Here is a 17,996-nt window from a genome sequence, read left to right as displayed (position 1 = left end):
GAGTCAATCAACAGCCTGTTCAGCCACTCAGACGAGGCATGCGGTGGGAGACAAGCCTGCTTCCTGCAACCCTCCTGCCCCCAACAACTTGCTTCAGCGATTCCCCAAATCAGATCCACTTACCGGGGCCTCCTCTCCTGTTTACACTTTGCCAAGATCCAACTGCTGTGACTGGCTGTGCTCCTGCGGGGTAGAAAAGAGCTCCTGGCTGCATGCCTCTCTGGCCTCCGAATCATCCTCTGCCTCTGGGTCCCCCTCCCCCTCTTCATCCAAGATTTCCTCCTCCTGGCTCAGTCCACTCTTGACTGGCACACGAACCAACAAAGTATCCACAGGAGCCTTTGCAGTGGAGGTGGGGTCACCACCGAATATCGCGTCCAGCTCTTTGTAGAACTGGCAGCTCGTGGGCGCAGAACCAGAGCGGCAATTTGCCTCCCGCACCTTGTGGCAGGGGTTCCACAGCTCCTTCACTTTTACCCTACATTGCAGTGTCCTCCCGTCATGGCCCCTTTCTATCATGCATAGTGAAATCTGTCTGTAGGTATCATAACTCCTGCGGCTGGAGCACAGCTGGGACTGCACAGCCTCCTCTCCCCAAATGCCGATGAGGTCCAGCAGCTCGGCATTGCTCGAAACGGTGGATTGCCTGGCGCGTGGAGCAGGCATGGCCACCTGGAAAGATGCACTGAGACCACTGCACGCATCACCGAGCAAACAGGAGGGGGACTTTCAAATTTGCAAAGGAATATATGGGGTGGGGATGACAGTTGGTCACCTGAGGGCAGGGCAGTAGAGTTCAAACCGATGGCCAAAGAGGTGAGAACAGGCATTGTGGGACACTTGCAGGCCAGTCACCACAGCGTCTACACTGGCACTGCAGTGCTGTAGCCCTGGCGCAGAAAACTCTACGCCTCTCATTGGGGTGGTTTCTTTTACAGTGCTGCAACTGTGCAATTTCTGCGCACTAAGGGTATGTCTACACTATGGAATAAGGTTGAATTTATAGAAGTCAGTTTTTTAGAAATCGGTTTTATATATTCGAGTGTGTGTGTCCCCACAGAAAATGCTCTAAGTGCATTAAGTGCATTAACTCGGCGGAGTGCTTCCACCATACCGAGGCTAGAGTCGACTTCCGGAGCGTTGCACTGTGGATAGCTATCCCACAGTTCCCAGAGTCTCCGCTGCCCATTGGAATTCTGGGTTGAGATCCCAATGCCTGATGGGGCTAAAACATTGTCGCGGGTGGTTCTGGGTACATATCGTCAGGCCCCCGTTCCCTCCCTCCCTCCGTGAAAGCAAGGGCAGACAATTGTTTCGCGCCTTTTTTCCTGAGTTACCTGTGCAGACGCCATCCACGGCAAGCATGGAGCCCGCTCAGGTAACCGTCACCCTATGTCTCCTGGGTGCTGGCAGACGCGGTACGGCTTTGCTACACAGTAGCAGCAACCCCTTGCCTTCTGGCAGCAGACGGTGCAGTACGACTGGTAGCTGTCCTCATCGTGTCCGAGGTGCTCCTGGCTACGTCGGCTGGGAGCGCCTGGGCAGACATGGGCGCAGGGACTAAATTTGGAGTGACTTGACCAGGTCATTCTCTTTAGTCCTGCAGTCAGTCCTATTGAACCGTCTTATGGTGAGCAGGCAGGCGATACGGATTGCTAGCAGTCGTACTGTACCATCTTCTGAGAGGCAGGCAAGAGATGAGGATTGCTAGCAGTCGTATTGTACCATCTTCTGCCAGGCAGGCAAGAGATGAGGATGGCTAGCAGTCGTACTGTACCATCTTCTGCTGAGCAGCCATGAGATGTGGATGGCATGCAGTCCTTCTGCACCGTCTGCTGCCAGCCAAAGATGTAAAAGATAGATGGAGTGGATCAAAACAAGAAATAGACCAGATTTGTTTTGTACTCATTTGCCTCCTCCCCTGTCTAGGGAACTCATTCCTCTAGGTCACACTGCAGTCACTCACAGAGAAGGTGCAGCGAGGTAAATCTAGCCATGTATCAATCAGAGGCCAGGCTAACCTCCTCGTTCCAATAAGAACAATAACTTAGGTGCACCATTTCTTATTGGAACCCTCCGTGAAGTCCTGCCTGAAATACTCCTTGATGTAAAGACACCCCCTTTGTTGATTTTAGCTCCCTGAAGCCAACCCTGTAAGCCGTGTCGTCAGTCGCCCCTCCCTCCGTCAGAGCAACGGCAGACAATCGTTCCGCGCCTTTTTTCTGTGCGGACGCCATACCAAGGCAAGCATGGAGGGCGCTCAGCTCACTTTGGCAATTAGGAGCACATTAAACACCACACGCATTATCCAGCAGTATATGCAGCACCAGAACCGGGCAAAGCGATACCGGGCGAGGAGGCGACGTCAGCGCGGTCACGTGAGTGATCAGGACATGGACACAGATTTCTCTGAAAGCATGGGCCCTGCCAATGCATGCATCATGGTGCTAATGGGGCAGGTTCATGCTGTGGAACGCCGATTCTGGGCTCGGGAAACAAGCACAGACTGGTGGGACCGCATAGTGTTGCAGGTCTGGGACAATTCCCAGTGGCTGCGAAACTTTCGTATGCGTAAGGGCACTTTCATGGAACTTTGTGACTTGCTTTCCCTTGCCCTGAGGCGCGTGAATACCAAGATGAGAGCAGCCCTCACAGTTGAGAAGCGAGTGGCAATAGCCCTGTGGAAGCTTGCAACGCCAGACAGCTACCGGTCAGTTGGGAATCAATTTGGAGTGGGCAAATCTACTGTTGGGGCTGCTGTGATGCAAGTAGCCCACGCAATCAAAGATCTGCTGATATCAAGGGTAGTGACCCTGGGAAATGTGCAGGTCATAGTGGATGGCTTTGCTGCAATGGGATTCCCTAACTGTGGTGGGGCCATAGACGGAACCCATATCCCTATCTTGGCACCGGAGCACCAAGCCGCCGAGTACATAAACGCAAGGGGTACTTTTCAATAGTGCTGCAAGCTCTGGTGGATCACAAGGGACGTTTCACCAACATCAACGTGGGATGGCTGGGAAAGGTACATGACGCTCGCATCTTCAGGAACTCTGGTCTGTTTCAAAAGCTGCAGGAAGGGACTTTATTCCCAGACCAGAAAATAACTGTTGGGGACGTTGAAATGCCTATATGTATCCTTGGGGACCCAGCCTACTCCTTAATGCCCTGGCTCATGAAGCCGTACACAGGCAGCCTGGACAGTAGTCAGGAGCTGTTCAACTACAGGCTGAGCAAGTGCAGAATGGTGGTAGAATGTGCATTTGGACGTTTAAAGGTGCGCTGGCGCAGTTTACTGACTCGCTTAGACCTCAGCGAAACCAATATTCCCACTGTTATTACTGCTTGCTGTGCGCTCCACAATATCTGTGAGAGTAAGGGGGAGACATTTATGGCGGGGTGGGAGGTTGAGGCAAATCGCCTGGCTGCTGGTTACGCGCAGCCAGACACCAGGGCGGTTAGAAGAGCACAGGAGGGCACGGTGCACATCAGAGAAGCTTTGAAAACCAGTTTCATGACTGGCCAGACTACGGTGTGAAAGTTCTGTTTGTTTTCCCTTGATGAAACCCCCCGCCCCTTGGTTCACTCTACTTCCCTGTAAGCTAACCACCCGCCGCTCCTCCCTTCAATCACCGCTTGCAGAGGCAATAAAGTCATTGTTGCTTCACATTCATGCATTCTTTATTCATTCATCACACAAATAGGGGGATGACTACCAAGGTAGCCCAGGAGGGATGGTGGAGGAGGGAAGGAAAATGCCACACAGCACTTTAAGCACAGCACTTTAAAAGTTTACAACTTTAAAATTTATTGAATGCCAGCCTTCTTTTTTTTGGGCAATCCTCTGTGGTGGAGTGGCTGGTTGGCTGGAGGCCCCCCCACTGCGTTCTTGGGCATCTGGGTGTGGAGGCTATGGAAGTTGGGGAGGAAGGCAGTTGGTTACAGAGGGGCTGCAGTGGCAGTCTGTGCTCCAGCTGCCTTTGCTGCAGCTCAACCATACACTGGAGCATACTGGTTTGGTCCTCCAGCAGCCTCAGCATTGAATCCTGCCTCCTCTCATCACGCTGCCGCCACATTTGAGCTTCAGCCCTCTCTTCAGCCCGCCACTTACTCTCTTCAGCCCGCCACTTACTCTCTTCAGCCCGCCACCTCTCCTCCCGGTCATTTTGTGCTTTCCTGCACTCTGACATTATTTGCCTCCATGCATTCGTCTGTGCTCTGTCAGTGTGGGAGGACAGCATGAGCTCGGAGAACATTTCATCGCGAGTGCGTTTTTTTTTCTTTCTAAGCTTCACTAGCCTCTGGGAAGGAGAAGATCCTGTGATCATTGAAACACATGCAGCTGGTGGAGAAAAAAAAAAGGGACAGCGGTATTTAAAAAGACACATTTTATAAAACAGTGGCTACACTCTTTCAGGGTAAACCTTGCTGTTAACATTACATACATAGCACATGTGCTTTCGTTACAAGGTCACATTTTACCTCCCCCCACCGCGTGGCTACCCCCTCAACCTTCCCCCCACCCCGTGGCTAACAGCAGGGAACATTTCTGTTTAGCCACAGGCAAACAGCCCAGCAAGAATGGGCTCCTCTGAGTGTCCCCTGAAGAAAAGCACTCTATTTCAACCAGGTGACCATGAATTATATCTCACTCTCCTGAGGATAACACAGAGAGATAAAGAACGGATGTTGTTTGAATGCCAGCAAACATACACTGCAATGCTTTGTTCTACAATGATTCCCGAGTACGTGTTACTGGCCTGGAGTGGTAAAGTGTCCTACCATGAAGGATGCAATAAGGCTGCCCTCCCCAGAAACCTTTTGCAAAGGCTTTGGGAGTACATCCAGGAGAACCGCAAATGCCAGGGCAAAGTAATCCTTTCACATGCTTGCTTTTAAACCATGTATAGTATTTTAAAAGGTACACTCACCAGAGGTCCCTTCTCCACCTGCTGGGTCCAGGAGGCAACCTTGGGTGGGTTTGGGGGGTACTGGCTCCAGGTCCAGGGTGAGAAACAGTTCCTGGCTGTCGGGAAAACCGGTTTCTCCGCTTGCTTGCTGTGAGCTATCTACAACCTCCTCCTCATCATCATCTTCTTCGTCCCCAAAACCTGCTTCCGTATTGCCTCCATCTCCATTGAAGGAGTCAAACAACACGGCTGGGGTAGTGGTGGCTGAATCCCCTAAAATGGCATGCAGCTCGTCATAGAAGCGGCATGTTTGGGGCTCTGACCCGGAGCGGCCGTTCACCTCTCTGGTTTTCTGGTAGGCTTGCCTCAGCTCCTTCAGTTTCACGCGGCACTGCTTCGGGTCCCTGTTATGGCCTCTGTCCTTCATGCCCTGGGAGATTTTGACAAAGGTTTTGGCATTTCGAAAACTGGAACAGAGTTCTGATAGTACGGATTCCTCTCCCCAAACAGCGATCAGATCCCGTACCTCCCGTTCGGTCCATGCTGGAGCTCTTTTGCGATTCTGGGACTCCATCATGGTCACCTCTGCTGATGAGCTCTGCATGGTCACCTGCAGCTTGCCACGCTGGCCAAACAGGAAATGAGATTCAAAAGTTCGCGGTTCTTTTCCTGTCTACCTGGCCAGTGCATCTGAGTTGAGAGTGCTGTCCAGAGCGGTCATAATGGAGCACTCTGGGATAGCTCCCGGAGGCCAATACCGTCGAATTGTGTCCACAGTACCCCAAATTCGAGCCGGCAAGGCCGATTTAAGCACTAATCCACTTGTCAGGGGTGGAGTAAGGAAATCGATTTTAAGAGCCCTTTAAGTCGAAATAAAGGGCTTCATCGTGTGGACGGGTGCAGGTTTACATCGATTTAATGCTGCTAAATTCGACCTAAAGTCCTAGTGTAGACCAGGGCTAAGTGGCTTGGCCGTGTGTGCACCTCGGGAGTTACAGCCGCAGGAAGCTGCTTTACTGCCCAGCAACTTGTCAGTGTAGAAAAGGCCTAAGTGCTCACCAATGCGAGCAAGAGCTCTACAGTCTGGCCCTAAATGTGCAGCCAGGAACTGCTAACTCAAACAGTTCATTAAGAACATAAAATTTGTCTCTTTTGGGAAAAGCATAAAAGGGCTTTAAAGTTCAGTTGCTAAATAGTTTGGTTTAAAGCTGAGGAGAGCAGAGGACTTCAGGGATCGTACTAAACTTAAACAGGACAGAATTTCCCTTCCAAGGGGCTGTAATACTGAGCAAAGAGTGCAGTGAGAACAACACATTCTCTTCACTGCACAAAAATATAACTACGAGGCCCAGTTCCTGCTCTCACTCAAGTCATTGGGAGCTTTGGTATTAATGGTAGTTGTGCTGTTAGTGAGAACAGGACTGAACCCATAAGGCATATTGCTTATTTGCACAGCCATGAGACAACAACAAGCTAAATATGCTCTAACGAAGTTAAGCATTTAGAAGTCAGAACATTTTGCAAGGGAGCAAACCACTAGTCAAAATTCTTCCATTTGAAATGTTTCCTACCCTTCTAGAAAAGTCAGAATAATTTACTAGAGAATGAAAACATTTCCAAAGAATTTTAATGCAACCTACAGAATTCAGGAAGCAAGGCTATTCTGCTCTATATAATTCAATTCTATAGAAAGGATATCATGCACTATGAATTATATTGAATGGCATTTTAGAGCAATTGCTACAGAATTGTGTTAAATTTCTAGAGAAACCTATTAAACTTAATGGGATTTTTCAATAAGGGTGACTTTGTTCAATATAATGGTACCTTTTCATGTTTAAATATTATTGCACAAAAAGATTTTTGTTTCCCAACATTACTGCACATTGATTTGCCTTTAAAATTATGCGTGCTTATTAACCCTTAATTTTCAAAAAGCATATCAGACAATGGCTTATAACAAACAACAAACCCCAGAGTGCCATGTGGTGTTTCCCCTCACACAGACACTGCACATTGTAGCTAAAAAATAACAAATGGCTAGTGCACCTTGGTTATTACAAATGATGATGACTTTCAAATTTCACAGCACAGTAAAGAAACTTGCTGATTGTGAACTTGATAAACAAGTGATTGAGGATTATGAAAGCTTTTGTATAAATTAACACCATTTGTGCCTAAACATCAGGTATCTAAGGCTCCATTGCACTGTCCCCTGGATATGTGATTGAAGAGGAAAATAGAGAGCAAAGAGACCAGGCCCTCGTCCATTCAGGTACTACAGACGCCATGCAGCAAGGTGCTCAGCAGCACTCTGGGCCTAATTTAGGAACACTCTTAAACTGTGCTTAATTATAAACACAAAAGTAGCCCCACTGCCTTCTATGGGACTATCCACATTCCTAAAGTGAGGCACATGCTTAAATGCTTTGTTGGACTGGAGCCATGGTGCTCACCATCTTGCAGGACTGAGACCTAACAGAGCTTTATAATAGGGTCCACTGGCTATACCAGGAATTCTCAAACTGGGGGTCGGGACCCCTCAGGGGATCGCGAGGTTATTACATGAGGGGTTGCGAGCTGTCAGCCTCCAGCCCGAACCTCGCTTTGCCTCCAGTATTTATAATGGTGTTAAATATATAAACAAGTGTTTTTAATTTTTAAAGGGGGGGTTGCACTCAGAGGCTTGCTATGTGAAAGGGGTCACCAGTACAATAGTTTGAGAACCACTGGGCTATACTTTTCCAAAAGCAGAGCAAGAACCACTTCCAGGCCACCTCTCCCAGTGCCATAGGAAGCTTTATGCCTTTCAAAGACTACTACTTCCAGGCCCCATCACTCAGGCTTTTCATCTTCTCCCTTTTCCCCAGCACACCACTGCCTACTGGAAGGTAGGAATTTTGCCTCTAGCTGGCATAACTGCTGATGGTGCTTGACTTGCTGATATCCTTAAATGAAACGTCTCCATGTATGGGCTGCAGTTCAGTACACAGCTGTGAATCACGTTTTCCTTGCTCCCATAGTGATCCCAGCGTCAAGTTGTTCGCAGTGGTCAAAATCTTTTCTCTCCATCTTGGGAAGAACAAACTTCTTGTTAAGTGTCAGCAACTGAGTCACTGCAGATTGTGCTGTTTGAGTGAAACCCTGCCATTCTATAGAAGCTGGAGGTGTGTGTGGATGTTGCAGGTTCCAGACCTCTCTTCACAAAGAACAAAAATAGTTTCAGAGTTTTTGTCTTGTGTATTTGTCACATTCTGCCGCAACAATGTGCAGAACCCAGCAAAGAACAAAGAAATGACACTGCTTTTTAACATTAGTGAGGGCAACATCCTCAGCCTGTGACTGTACTGGTCATCTCCTCTTTGCAGCAAGAAAAATAACTTGTTTGTAAACTTACAATTATTTCATAGGCTATACAACTGCTGCATAACATTTTTTTTCTTTTCTAAAAACAGGTCTCCCATCTCATCCAAGCACTTTTCTTTGCATTATATTGCAGCAGTGATGACTTTTTGTTATTCAAAGAGCATGGATTCAGACTTCGGACTAATTTCCATCCATACCTACTGGCGGTATTTGTGTTCATGTGTCTTTTGCCTTCTTTGCACCAGCGATACCTTGACACATAAAGGCAAATGTACTGTCAGGAATGGCACATTTGCACATGGCTATCTCATTTTTATTGAAGCCAAGTTAGGGTTTATATTCTTCCAAGAGATGACAGAGAAATCCATGCTATTGCTCAAACTGTACATTCATCGGTCTTTTTTTTATTTCTTTAAACAGATTGCTTAGATGGCATGTTATGATCTCCATCTCTCACCAGCTTACCTTAACTGCTGTGAAATCTGAAAACCCTAAGTCACATAACAGCTGTTTAGCTTTCTCCATAAATAGAAGTCCCGTGACGGGCAGGACAGACTTCATAGATCTATAGTATATATGTGTTCTGTCTATATTATAGACCTTGGATCCTGGAAATGACAATGGAAAGAGGGCTGCCACGGGAAACATTAAAAACTTCAACCTAAAATCTTTAAAATAACCATTTTAGAAACATTTTCTAGCCCCTTGCAGTCTACAGTTCAGTAAAAGCCAATAATAATTAATAATAATACCACCTAGCTCTTACATAGCACTATTCATTGTTAGGTCTGAAATCACTTTACAAAGGAGTTCAATAGCTTTATCCCCATTAAAAGCTTATTTTAAAAACCTGGTAATACCATAGGGCCATAGTCAGTGATCTTTACTTAAGCAAAACTCCCAGTGAAGCCCATGGAAGTTTTATTCAGCTAAGGATCATAGTATCTGGCTCATGATTTAATACCTTCTAAATAAATAGGTCCAACCATATCAATTAGTCAGTAAGCATATTTTGTAGTGCAGATTGACCTAATGTTTGTTTGGTTTGGGGAGGGAGGGGTGGTTTTAAGTGCCTTCACTGCACTTATCTGACTGTTTAACACACACAATGTGTCTCAGAGGAAGATCCATACATAGTGCATATTTTTAATACCTTAAAAAATGCCTCTCTCCTCCTGTGGTAACAAGCAAATTGAGATCAGCTAACCTAGGAAAACCCCCTCTAGGTAGGTCTTCACTACAGAGTTAACTTGAGTGATTGGTCAACACTGGGGCTACCCTACCACAACAGTGAGCAGCCAGTCTGCAAAGCCATGCCTGAGTCATCACATTCTCACCGGTGCTGTGTTCCCCCATTTGTGTCACTCGGACTTCTGGGGGCATATCCCATGGTTCTTTTTAGTACTGTAAGCTGAGCCACTATCATTCTTTCCCAGCTGCACACATGGGGGAAATTGTGGGTAGGCAATGGCATTCGAGGACAATCAGCAGTCAAGTGACTCAGCCTGTGTCCTCACTACAAAGGGGAATGTTACCAGCCCAAGTGAAACCCAGTCTCTAACCCCATGCTGTGCCAGTCAACCTGGGTTGAAAGCACTACTAAACTTGGGTGAGAGGGCTTTGTGGGTGCTCAGGAGACAAGTTAGGGTAGGGGCAACATGAGCAAGAGCCCAAGTTAAGTCTGAAGCGAAGACATACTGTAACTGCTCAAACTCAAGGAGACTGCCTCACCTAACACTGCCCTGGCCACCTTCCTCTCTTTGGACAGCTGTGCCAAAAAAAGAAGCCTGAAAGCTTTCAAGGTTAGACAAAAGAAAGTAAATTTGTACACACTGTTCTGCTCACCCACCCACCTTGTCTCTCATACTAAAGAAAATGAGTCTCACTCAGTCTCTCTGGGTGCGGTTGTAACATGCCATCTTTAACTGTTTCTATACATAAATGACCCCTAATGACCAGCCATTAGCAGCTCTCAGCATAACAATATTAATGCCTCATTGAGAAGGGGCTGGAGGGCAATGCAGTTCAAAACTCATTGAGGTGAACAGGGTGGGGGAAGGCCAAGTGCCCATCTTAGTCTCTGCTATCGCCCAAATGCCCCCCTGAGATTCATACATGCAAGAGACCCTCCTTGCACTGCTCCCCCTCCTACTATGCAGAAGGGGGCTCAGCTGCCTCTGTGACCCACAGCTACACAGTGCTAGCAGCAGCACCCTGATCAGTGCATTGCTGCAGCCTGAAGAGGGTTGCAGGTTCAGCTGTGAGCAACTGAAGACTTTCTGTTCGGGGATTATGCGCACCTGGGTGGTAACCACTGGACTAATGATGCAACTGGGAGGAAAGAAGTAGAAGGAGCAGGAAGGAAGGGGAAACTTAGTCACAAGTGAGCTGTGCTGTGGAGGGAGGATGTGTGGAAAGCTTCTGCTACAAGATGCCTGGGTTCTGTTGTGTATGTAAAACAGCAGAGGAATAAAAGGTATATGTGATGGAAGGAAAACAGCCCAAGTGTGTTTATGAATGAGAGGTGATGCACTAGGACAGTGATGGAGGTACCCGAGGACACTCACCCTGCCCCCTATCCACGCTCTCTGGAATCCATGCAGGGTAGATGAAAATAAATGATATAAAAAAAATCCGATTTTTTTGTTTATTTCAATTGGATTTTTTGATAAGTTTTTTTCCTCAAAAAGCATTTTATCTAAAGATAGTTTTTAATTAAGATACATTATAGCTCAAAGATATCTCATCATGGAATAGGGATTATAAATTCTAATTCTATAGTATGAGACAATATATTCATGTAAGGTTTAAGAAAAGTTTTGTAAATGAGTTCCAATAGTTCATGGATTAGGGACCCAATCTTATAGGTTCCAGGGGCTTCTGTATATATTATTTAGGTTAATCTTTCGATCTACCCAATGGGGCTCAGTCTAGAAGATACCATCAAAGATGCTTAGTTTTGCAGTTCTCAAACTGTGGATTTGTGTCTCCAGAGGTAACATGCTTGTTAACAGCAAAAATGTTTTTAAATAAATAAATATAGAGAGGTGAGAAATAACAGACCTCAACCCTATTGTCCCTCTGCAAATTTGTGTACAGAGTCAATCCCTTACCTCTCTCTAAAAGAATAAAGTTTCAAAAAGTTAAATGAATAGAAGATTGTTGGGGGCGGAATAGATCTGGACAAGGAGAAAAAGTCTGGACATAAATGTGAGAAGGGAGGGACAGGCAGTAGAAACAAAAGTGAAACTGTTTGGGCAGCATATTCCAGAAGTCTTGAGGTCTTTCTGAGTGTAGCCTTCCTTGATTTGAGATATACCATACCATTCTCTCAGTAGAAGGGAAAACCTACAACGGCAGCAGGCCGTAAAAGAGACCCAGTTTGGGAATAAGAACCATTCAAGAAACATATGTTTGCTGATGATGTTTTAAAGAAAGTCACACCAGTGAACTGGTGGAAGTCACTTAAGCACTTGGATTCAGAGACTGTTGAAGTGATGATCTCACTTTTAACAGCAGTAGCTTCTTCTGCCAGTGTAGAAAGAATATTTTCTTCCTTTGGACTAATTCATTCCAAATTGAAAAATCGTTTGGGACCTGAAAAAACAGGAAAGCTTGTTTTTCTTTTCCAGATTATGAACAAACAGGAAAATGAAGAAAGACAGCTCAATTAGCTGCAGAAGTCAATATTTAAGTTTCTCGTGTTGACCTGGCTGACATAGTCTATTTAATTTTTTTTTTTAATATTTCATTTAACTATTTTAGTTAAAAACAATTTTAACAAAAACAAACCTGATTTTAAAAAACTTGAATGTTTAACTAAATTCAAAAATTCATATACTTGTTTTGTTAAAATATTATATGTTTGATGTTGAAGAAAAAAGTCCAGAATACATAGTGTTGTTGTTTTAGTTAAATAAAACAATTTAAATGTCTGTCTGGTGATGTTCTCCTCCTAATACAGCATGGCAAGAAAATCCTCCAAATATTAATTATTAACCTGTTGAATTAGAGATAGTTCACCACCCAATGACTTCATAAATATCTGCTTCAATTACCTTTGGTAAATGAAATAACCAAACAATCATTCATTTTCTGATATAGCTGTAAAACTAATTTGTAAAGTTTTCAAAATAAATCATTTTAAAAATGTACAGTGTGTACCTTCTAAAAATGAAACCTACATCTATCTTTGAGTTGTGAAGAATATGTATTAATGTTATAACAATCACCCAGAATGCACTTTTATGTAGCAATCTATGATTAAATCGACTCTTCCTGACTAGTGATTTAAATCAAATCTCCCCTGGCCCCATGTAGGTGTCATCTCTGGTAATGCAACTTCATTGGTCACTTAAAAAAAAATTTCAGAAACATTTTCTAGCCACTGTCATCCTCCAGTTCAATAAACCACCAGAGAATGTTTTTTTAAAAAAGCTGCGGTATTCTCTAGTGAAACACCCCAAGAGTAATCTTTCTCCGAGTACGGACTGTTGTGTAGGAATGGGAAAGCAACCCCTACAAAACCGTGCTGTTTCTAACACTAAGTGGGACACCCTTCATTAACAGGAATCCCACTCTGTAGAGTGAGGAAATGTCTGTTGCCGAGTACCCATGATATTCTCTGGGATCAAAAACCCTACACACTGGAGTTCTGAATATTTAAGTCCCATTCTGAGGAATCATAATTCCCTAAGTATTCTTACAATCATCTACTCAAGGGGGATATCAAAAACAGTAGCTGAACACCATACTTGATCCTAACTGTTTTTGAGCTAGTCAGATTTAGGCTATTGCACAAACTCTCTTAAATGACCCTACTGATTAACTTGTTGTAACAGTAGGAACTGGGAGATCCATACATAATGCACATTTTTTAATACCCTAGAAAATGCCTCTCTCCTCATGTGGTAATATGCAAGCTGAGATCAGCCAAGCACTTGAGCTAACAGTTTCTTGAATTAATAGCACATCTACGAAGATACCTCCATTGCCCCCGTATATGAGTGCAAGGGAAGCAATAGCCTCCCATTGTACAGAATATAGAGAGATTAAAGCCCAGACCCACCAAGGTAATTAGGCTCCTTCCATTAATTTAAATGGACACTAGGAGCCTAAATACCTTCATGGACGTTGGTCCAGGTGACTTGCCCAAGACCACATAAGAAGTTGGTAGAACAAGGAATTGGACCAACTGCCAAACTTCTGTCCTAACTACTGAACTATCCTTCCACTCCTGCCAGGTGAGGATTTTTACTAGTGAACTAGAAATACACAGTTGTATGAGGTAAAATAGATTAATAGAAAAGTTCAGATTTGGATGCGAGCTTTGTGGCTCAGATCTCTCTTTTGAATATAGAGGAACTGGGGAAAATTTTAAAATAGTTCCTGCTGTACTTGAAAATGGATCCATTCAACTGTCACAGGTTTTCCATGACCTTCCTAGCCATTTTTGTATCAAGGACATTCTAGTTAAACAGGATTTTGCCCAATTTTTTCTCTCAAATGATCCTGCCATTAAGTCAAAATGCTAACAATGCAGTGACATCAGAGCAGAATTTGGACTCGCTGCAGGATCAAGAAGCTGGAAGGTTAAGAGCAAGAAATTTCTTGTTGAACAATAATCTTCAAGGCATAAAACAGAAAGCTACTGGCAAAGTAAGCTGCTTTGTGTACAGTTGTTCCACCAGAGGCTCCTTAGGTTAGGCAGGAGAGGCTTTAACTGCTGTGTTTGCAGTCAGATAAAGCATAAAATATTCCTGTAAGGAGATTTTGGATGTGCCTGTGAGTCAATATTATACAATCTACCCATGTTCGGAAGTTATTAGCCTCCATTGCAAAGCTCTCTTTGGCTATGTTGTTTGTCAGAGTAGGAATGTCCTCTTCAACTTCTTAAATCCTTACTGGGGATAGGAGAGGTTTGTCAGAAGAATAAATTATTGTGACTGAGAATATGTATTTAGTTTACTTCACCTAGATATGTCTAGATGCTTGCGGGAGTAGCCGATGGCTCAGAGCACTGCTGCTTGATTGAACAGATCCTTACTCTTTTTTGTCAGGTTTCAGAGTAGCAGCTGTGTTAGTCTGTATCTGCAAAAAGAAAAGGAGTACTTGTGGCTCACAAAAGCTTATGATCAAATAAATTTGTTAGTCTCTAAGGTGCCACAAGTACTCTTTTTTGTGATTCCCCTTTAGTTTTGCAAACACATCAAATTATAACCAAAGGGTGTTGGACACTCATGGAAACTCAAACAAAACAAACCTTCTTTTGCCCTTCTGTGAGTAATCAACTTTTAATTCCTATCTACACTATTAAAAAACAACAATGTTGAGGCTTCCAGTTTCCATGTGTCGTGCCCCCCCCCATACACACACACTGTTAAAGCATGCATATAGATAGCATTCAAACATGATTTGATACTGTGAGACAGCTTCACTTTATACAGATCCCACAACATGGTTAATTTTAGTAAAAAGAAAAGGAGTACTTGTGGCACCTTAGAGACTAACCAATTTATTTGAGCATAAGCTTTCGTGAGCTACAGCTCACTTCATCGGATGCATAAAGTGGAAAATACAGTGAGGAGATTTATATACACACAGACCATGAAAAAATGGGTGTTTATCATACACACTGTAAGGAGAGTGATCACTTAAGATGAGCTATTACCAGCTGGAGAGTGGGATAGAAGGGAGAGAAGAACCTTTTGAAGTGATAATCAAGGTGAGCCATTTCCAGCTCATTTCGAGGAGTTAACAAGAACGTCTGAGGAACAGTGGGGGGAGGAATAAACAAGGGGAAATAGTTTTACTTTGTATAATGACTCAACCACTCCCAGTCTCTATTCAAGCTGAAGTTAATTGTATCCAATTTGCAAATTAATTCCAATTCAGCAGTCTCTCCTTGGAGTCTGTTTCTGAAATTTTTTTGTTGAAGAATAGTCACTTTTAGGTCAGAAATCGAGTGACCAGAGAGACTGAAGTGTTCTCCGACTGGTTTATGAATGTTATAATTCTTGACATCTGATCTGTGTCCATTTATTCTTTTACGTAGAGACTGTCCAGTTTGACCAATGTACATGGCAGAGGGGCATTGCTGGCACATGATGGCATATATCACATTGGTAGATATGCAGGTGAAAGAAGCTCTGATAATGTGGCTGATGTGATTAGGCCCTATGATGGTGTCCCCTGAATAGATATGTGCTGGAAATGGCCCACCTTGATTATCACTTCAAAAGGTTTTCTCTCCTCCCACCCCACTCTCCTGCTGGTAATAGCTCATCTTAAGTGATCACTCTCCTTACAATGTGTATGATAAACACCCATTTTTTCATGGTCTGTGTGTATATAAATCTCCTCACTGTATTTTTAACTTTATGCATCCGATGAGGTGAGCTGTAGCTCACAAAAGCTTATGCTCAAATAAATTGGTTAGTCTCTAAGGTGCCACAAGTACTCCTTTTCTTTTGCGAATACAGACTAACGCGGCTGCTACTCTGAAACCTGTTAATTTTAGTAGTATAGATGAGACATGAAGGACTAAGGCCCAGATCCTGAAAGGTATTTAGGTTCCTAACTCCCATTGAAAACAATAGAATTTAGGAGCCTAAGTACATTTGAGGATTATGGTTTACGTCTGCTTTGCAATTGCAAGCATATCAGTGGACCTGATATTTTATTACAGAATTTAGTAAGTTAACTGTTTTGTGGACTTTAACAATAAAAGTCCTGTCTACACTAAAAAATCAAACCATGCTGTAAGTAGGTCAGGGAATAGCCAGCTTATAAGTGGGTCCCCGACCTTGTGACAACATGATAATAATTATAGCATAGATGAGCCATAAGTGTAGTTCTCTTCTGGAAATTGGCACCTTCTTTCACGATCATTCTGTTCTGAAGATCTGCCCACATTTGTGATAAAAATTAATGTTTTACTTTTTTCAAAATTGGGCTCTGCAGAGCCCACATATCTGTGGCAGACAACTCATTGGTTTTTATTCTTGCTCATACATCAACAGAATTATGAGCTAATTTCCAATAGCAGGGACATGTTCTTCCCTCATTGACATCTGTGCAATCCCACTGAAAGTGTAAAGAGGTGAAATGAAGGCAGAATTTATCCTTCAGGATCTTTATTACTGGTGAGCATACACTAGCTGGAATCAATCCAACTTGGCTGTCAAACCCCAAGCTAGGTTTGGTTTGGCAATTAGAAAGGGTGGTCGTGTATTTTCAAAAGTGACATGATCTGGGGAACTTCAGTTTTTGGATGCCCAGCCGAGACACCTTAAAGATGGCTAATTGCAGAAAATGCTCAGCATCCAGCCTCTGACAATCAGGCTACCTCAAAATGTCTCACATTGGGACCCCAAAACCTGAGGCACCCAGAAGCAAGTTACTCCTGAAAATAAAGGCCATACTTGTAAACTGAGCACATGTGATGTGGTCACTGAAAAACCCTGGTGCCATTTGCCTGAAGTCATCCTTTGAAACAGGATTGCTTTTCAGAGAGGAACTGTGCTGTAAATCTTTGCCATTTTAGATCAGACGCTAATATGGTATATATATTTTGGGCATAAAAAGCTTTATTTGCATGAGGAAAAGACCTCTATTAACAATAATAAAAAATGGGTCCCACCTGGCCCCCTCAACTGGTCTTCTTCTTAGAATATGTGCAACGTGCCTCAGGTGGCACATGACCAGGATTAATCACAGAATTTGGTCCACTGGATGGCTTGGGCCGGGTACTGAGAGGGAGTGCGAAGTGAACGCTGATTCATGCCCCCTCCCTCCTCAACTGGTGATGAGAAAGACACTATTAACTAGGTCAAAACTGTTTTCAGCACCATTTGCGAAAGCATAAGAGAGGTCATGTTCTATCAGATATGGATCGCACTTCTTGTAACTATGTTGAAAATGGGTTGCCCCATCTACAGTAGTAGCTAATCCATTTGCAATACCATTTGAAGTGGGCTGGGAAAAGACAGAGGGGAACTAAGGGATGGCAGTTAACACGGGTAATGCACTACTAGAAGGTAGTTAGATATTACGGTGACAAGTACAGTGTAAGAACCTACACAAAATAGAGCAAACCCATTGCTGATAACTGTTACAAGCAACAAATCATTTTCCTATTGCTGACAGAACCTAAAGGGCATTTAATGGTGACTCTTGTTCACATGGTTAGGGTTAAATTGACTGCCAGTTCAGGGTCCTATAGGGCCCAATCCTGGAAACACTTGGGCACATACTTTTACACATGTGAGGAGTCCCATTTAAGTCAGCAGAGTTATTCACATGAGTAAAGTTAGGCATGAATATAAGTAATATTTGCAGGATCAGGTCCATCGATTTTATTCCCCTCCCTCCACATCACCCAGTGAGATCATTCATTAGTTTCAGGTGGGCAAATCACCCAGGCTCCATTTCCTTTGATGAGAAGGAGGCAAACACTGCTCCTTCTAGTTTTCTTCTATCTTTTTTTTTGGGGTGGGGGGGTGAAGGAAGGGAGAGGGGGGAGAGAGCCAGGTGGTGTCTTTAGAGGAGTTCCCCTCCCCAGATTAGGATTTAATTGTATTCCTGGTGAGTCTCTTCTGGTTGCACTCCATCTTTCAGATGAATGTTTCATCAATATGATTAGGATCACAGCCCTCAGTCTAGTTTATTTACACAATCTGTTGTGACAGCTCAGAGTCTAGTACTCCCCAAAGGAAATAT

General features: G+C 44.1%; 1 protein-coding gene across 1 annotated transcript; it reads right to left on the bottom strand.

Moving 5' to 3' along the window:
• Positions 1 to 3,663: 3,663 nt before the first annotated feature.
• LOC140906029 (uncharacterized) lies at positions 3,664 to 6,366 on the bottom strand. Its single transcript, XM_073329522.1, has 2 exons — positions 4,932 to 6,366; positions 3,664 to 4,342 (listed from the first exon to the last, which is right to left on the bottom strand). The coding sequence occupies exons 1-2, from the start codon at positions 5,512 to 5,514 to the stop codon at positions 3,801 to 3,803; spliced, it is 1,125 nt and encodes a 374-aa protein (XP_073185623.1). The 5' UTR covers positions 5,515 to 6,366; the 3' UTR covers positions 3,664 to 3,800.
• Positions 6,367 to 17,996: the final 11,630 nt, after the last annotated feature.

Source organism: Lepidochelys kempii, chromosome 2 (genome assembly GCF_965140265.1).
Source record: "Lepidochelys kempii isolate rLepKem1 chromosome 2, rLepKem1.hap2, whole genome shotgun sequence".
NCBI lineage: Eukaryota > Metazoa > Chordata > Testudines > Cheloniidae > Lepidochelys > Lepidochelys kempii.
The sequence above is the reverse complement of the archived record's forward strand: the minus strand, read 5'-3'. Positions and strand labels throughout refer to the sequence as shown.

Coding starts and splice junctions, on each gene's coding strand:
- LOC140906029 (XM_073329522.1), bottom strand. CDS start 5,514: ATGCAGAGCTCATCAGCAGAGGTGACCATGATGGAGTCCCAGAATCGC. Junction 4,343..4,931: donor AGGTGGAGAAGGGACCTCTG/GTGAGTGTACCT, acceptor TTTCTCCACCAG/CTGCATGTGTTTCAATGATC.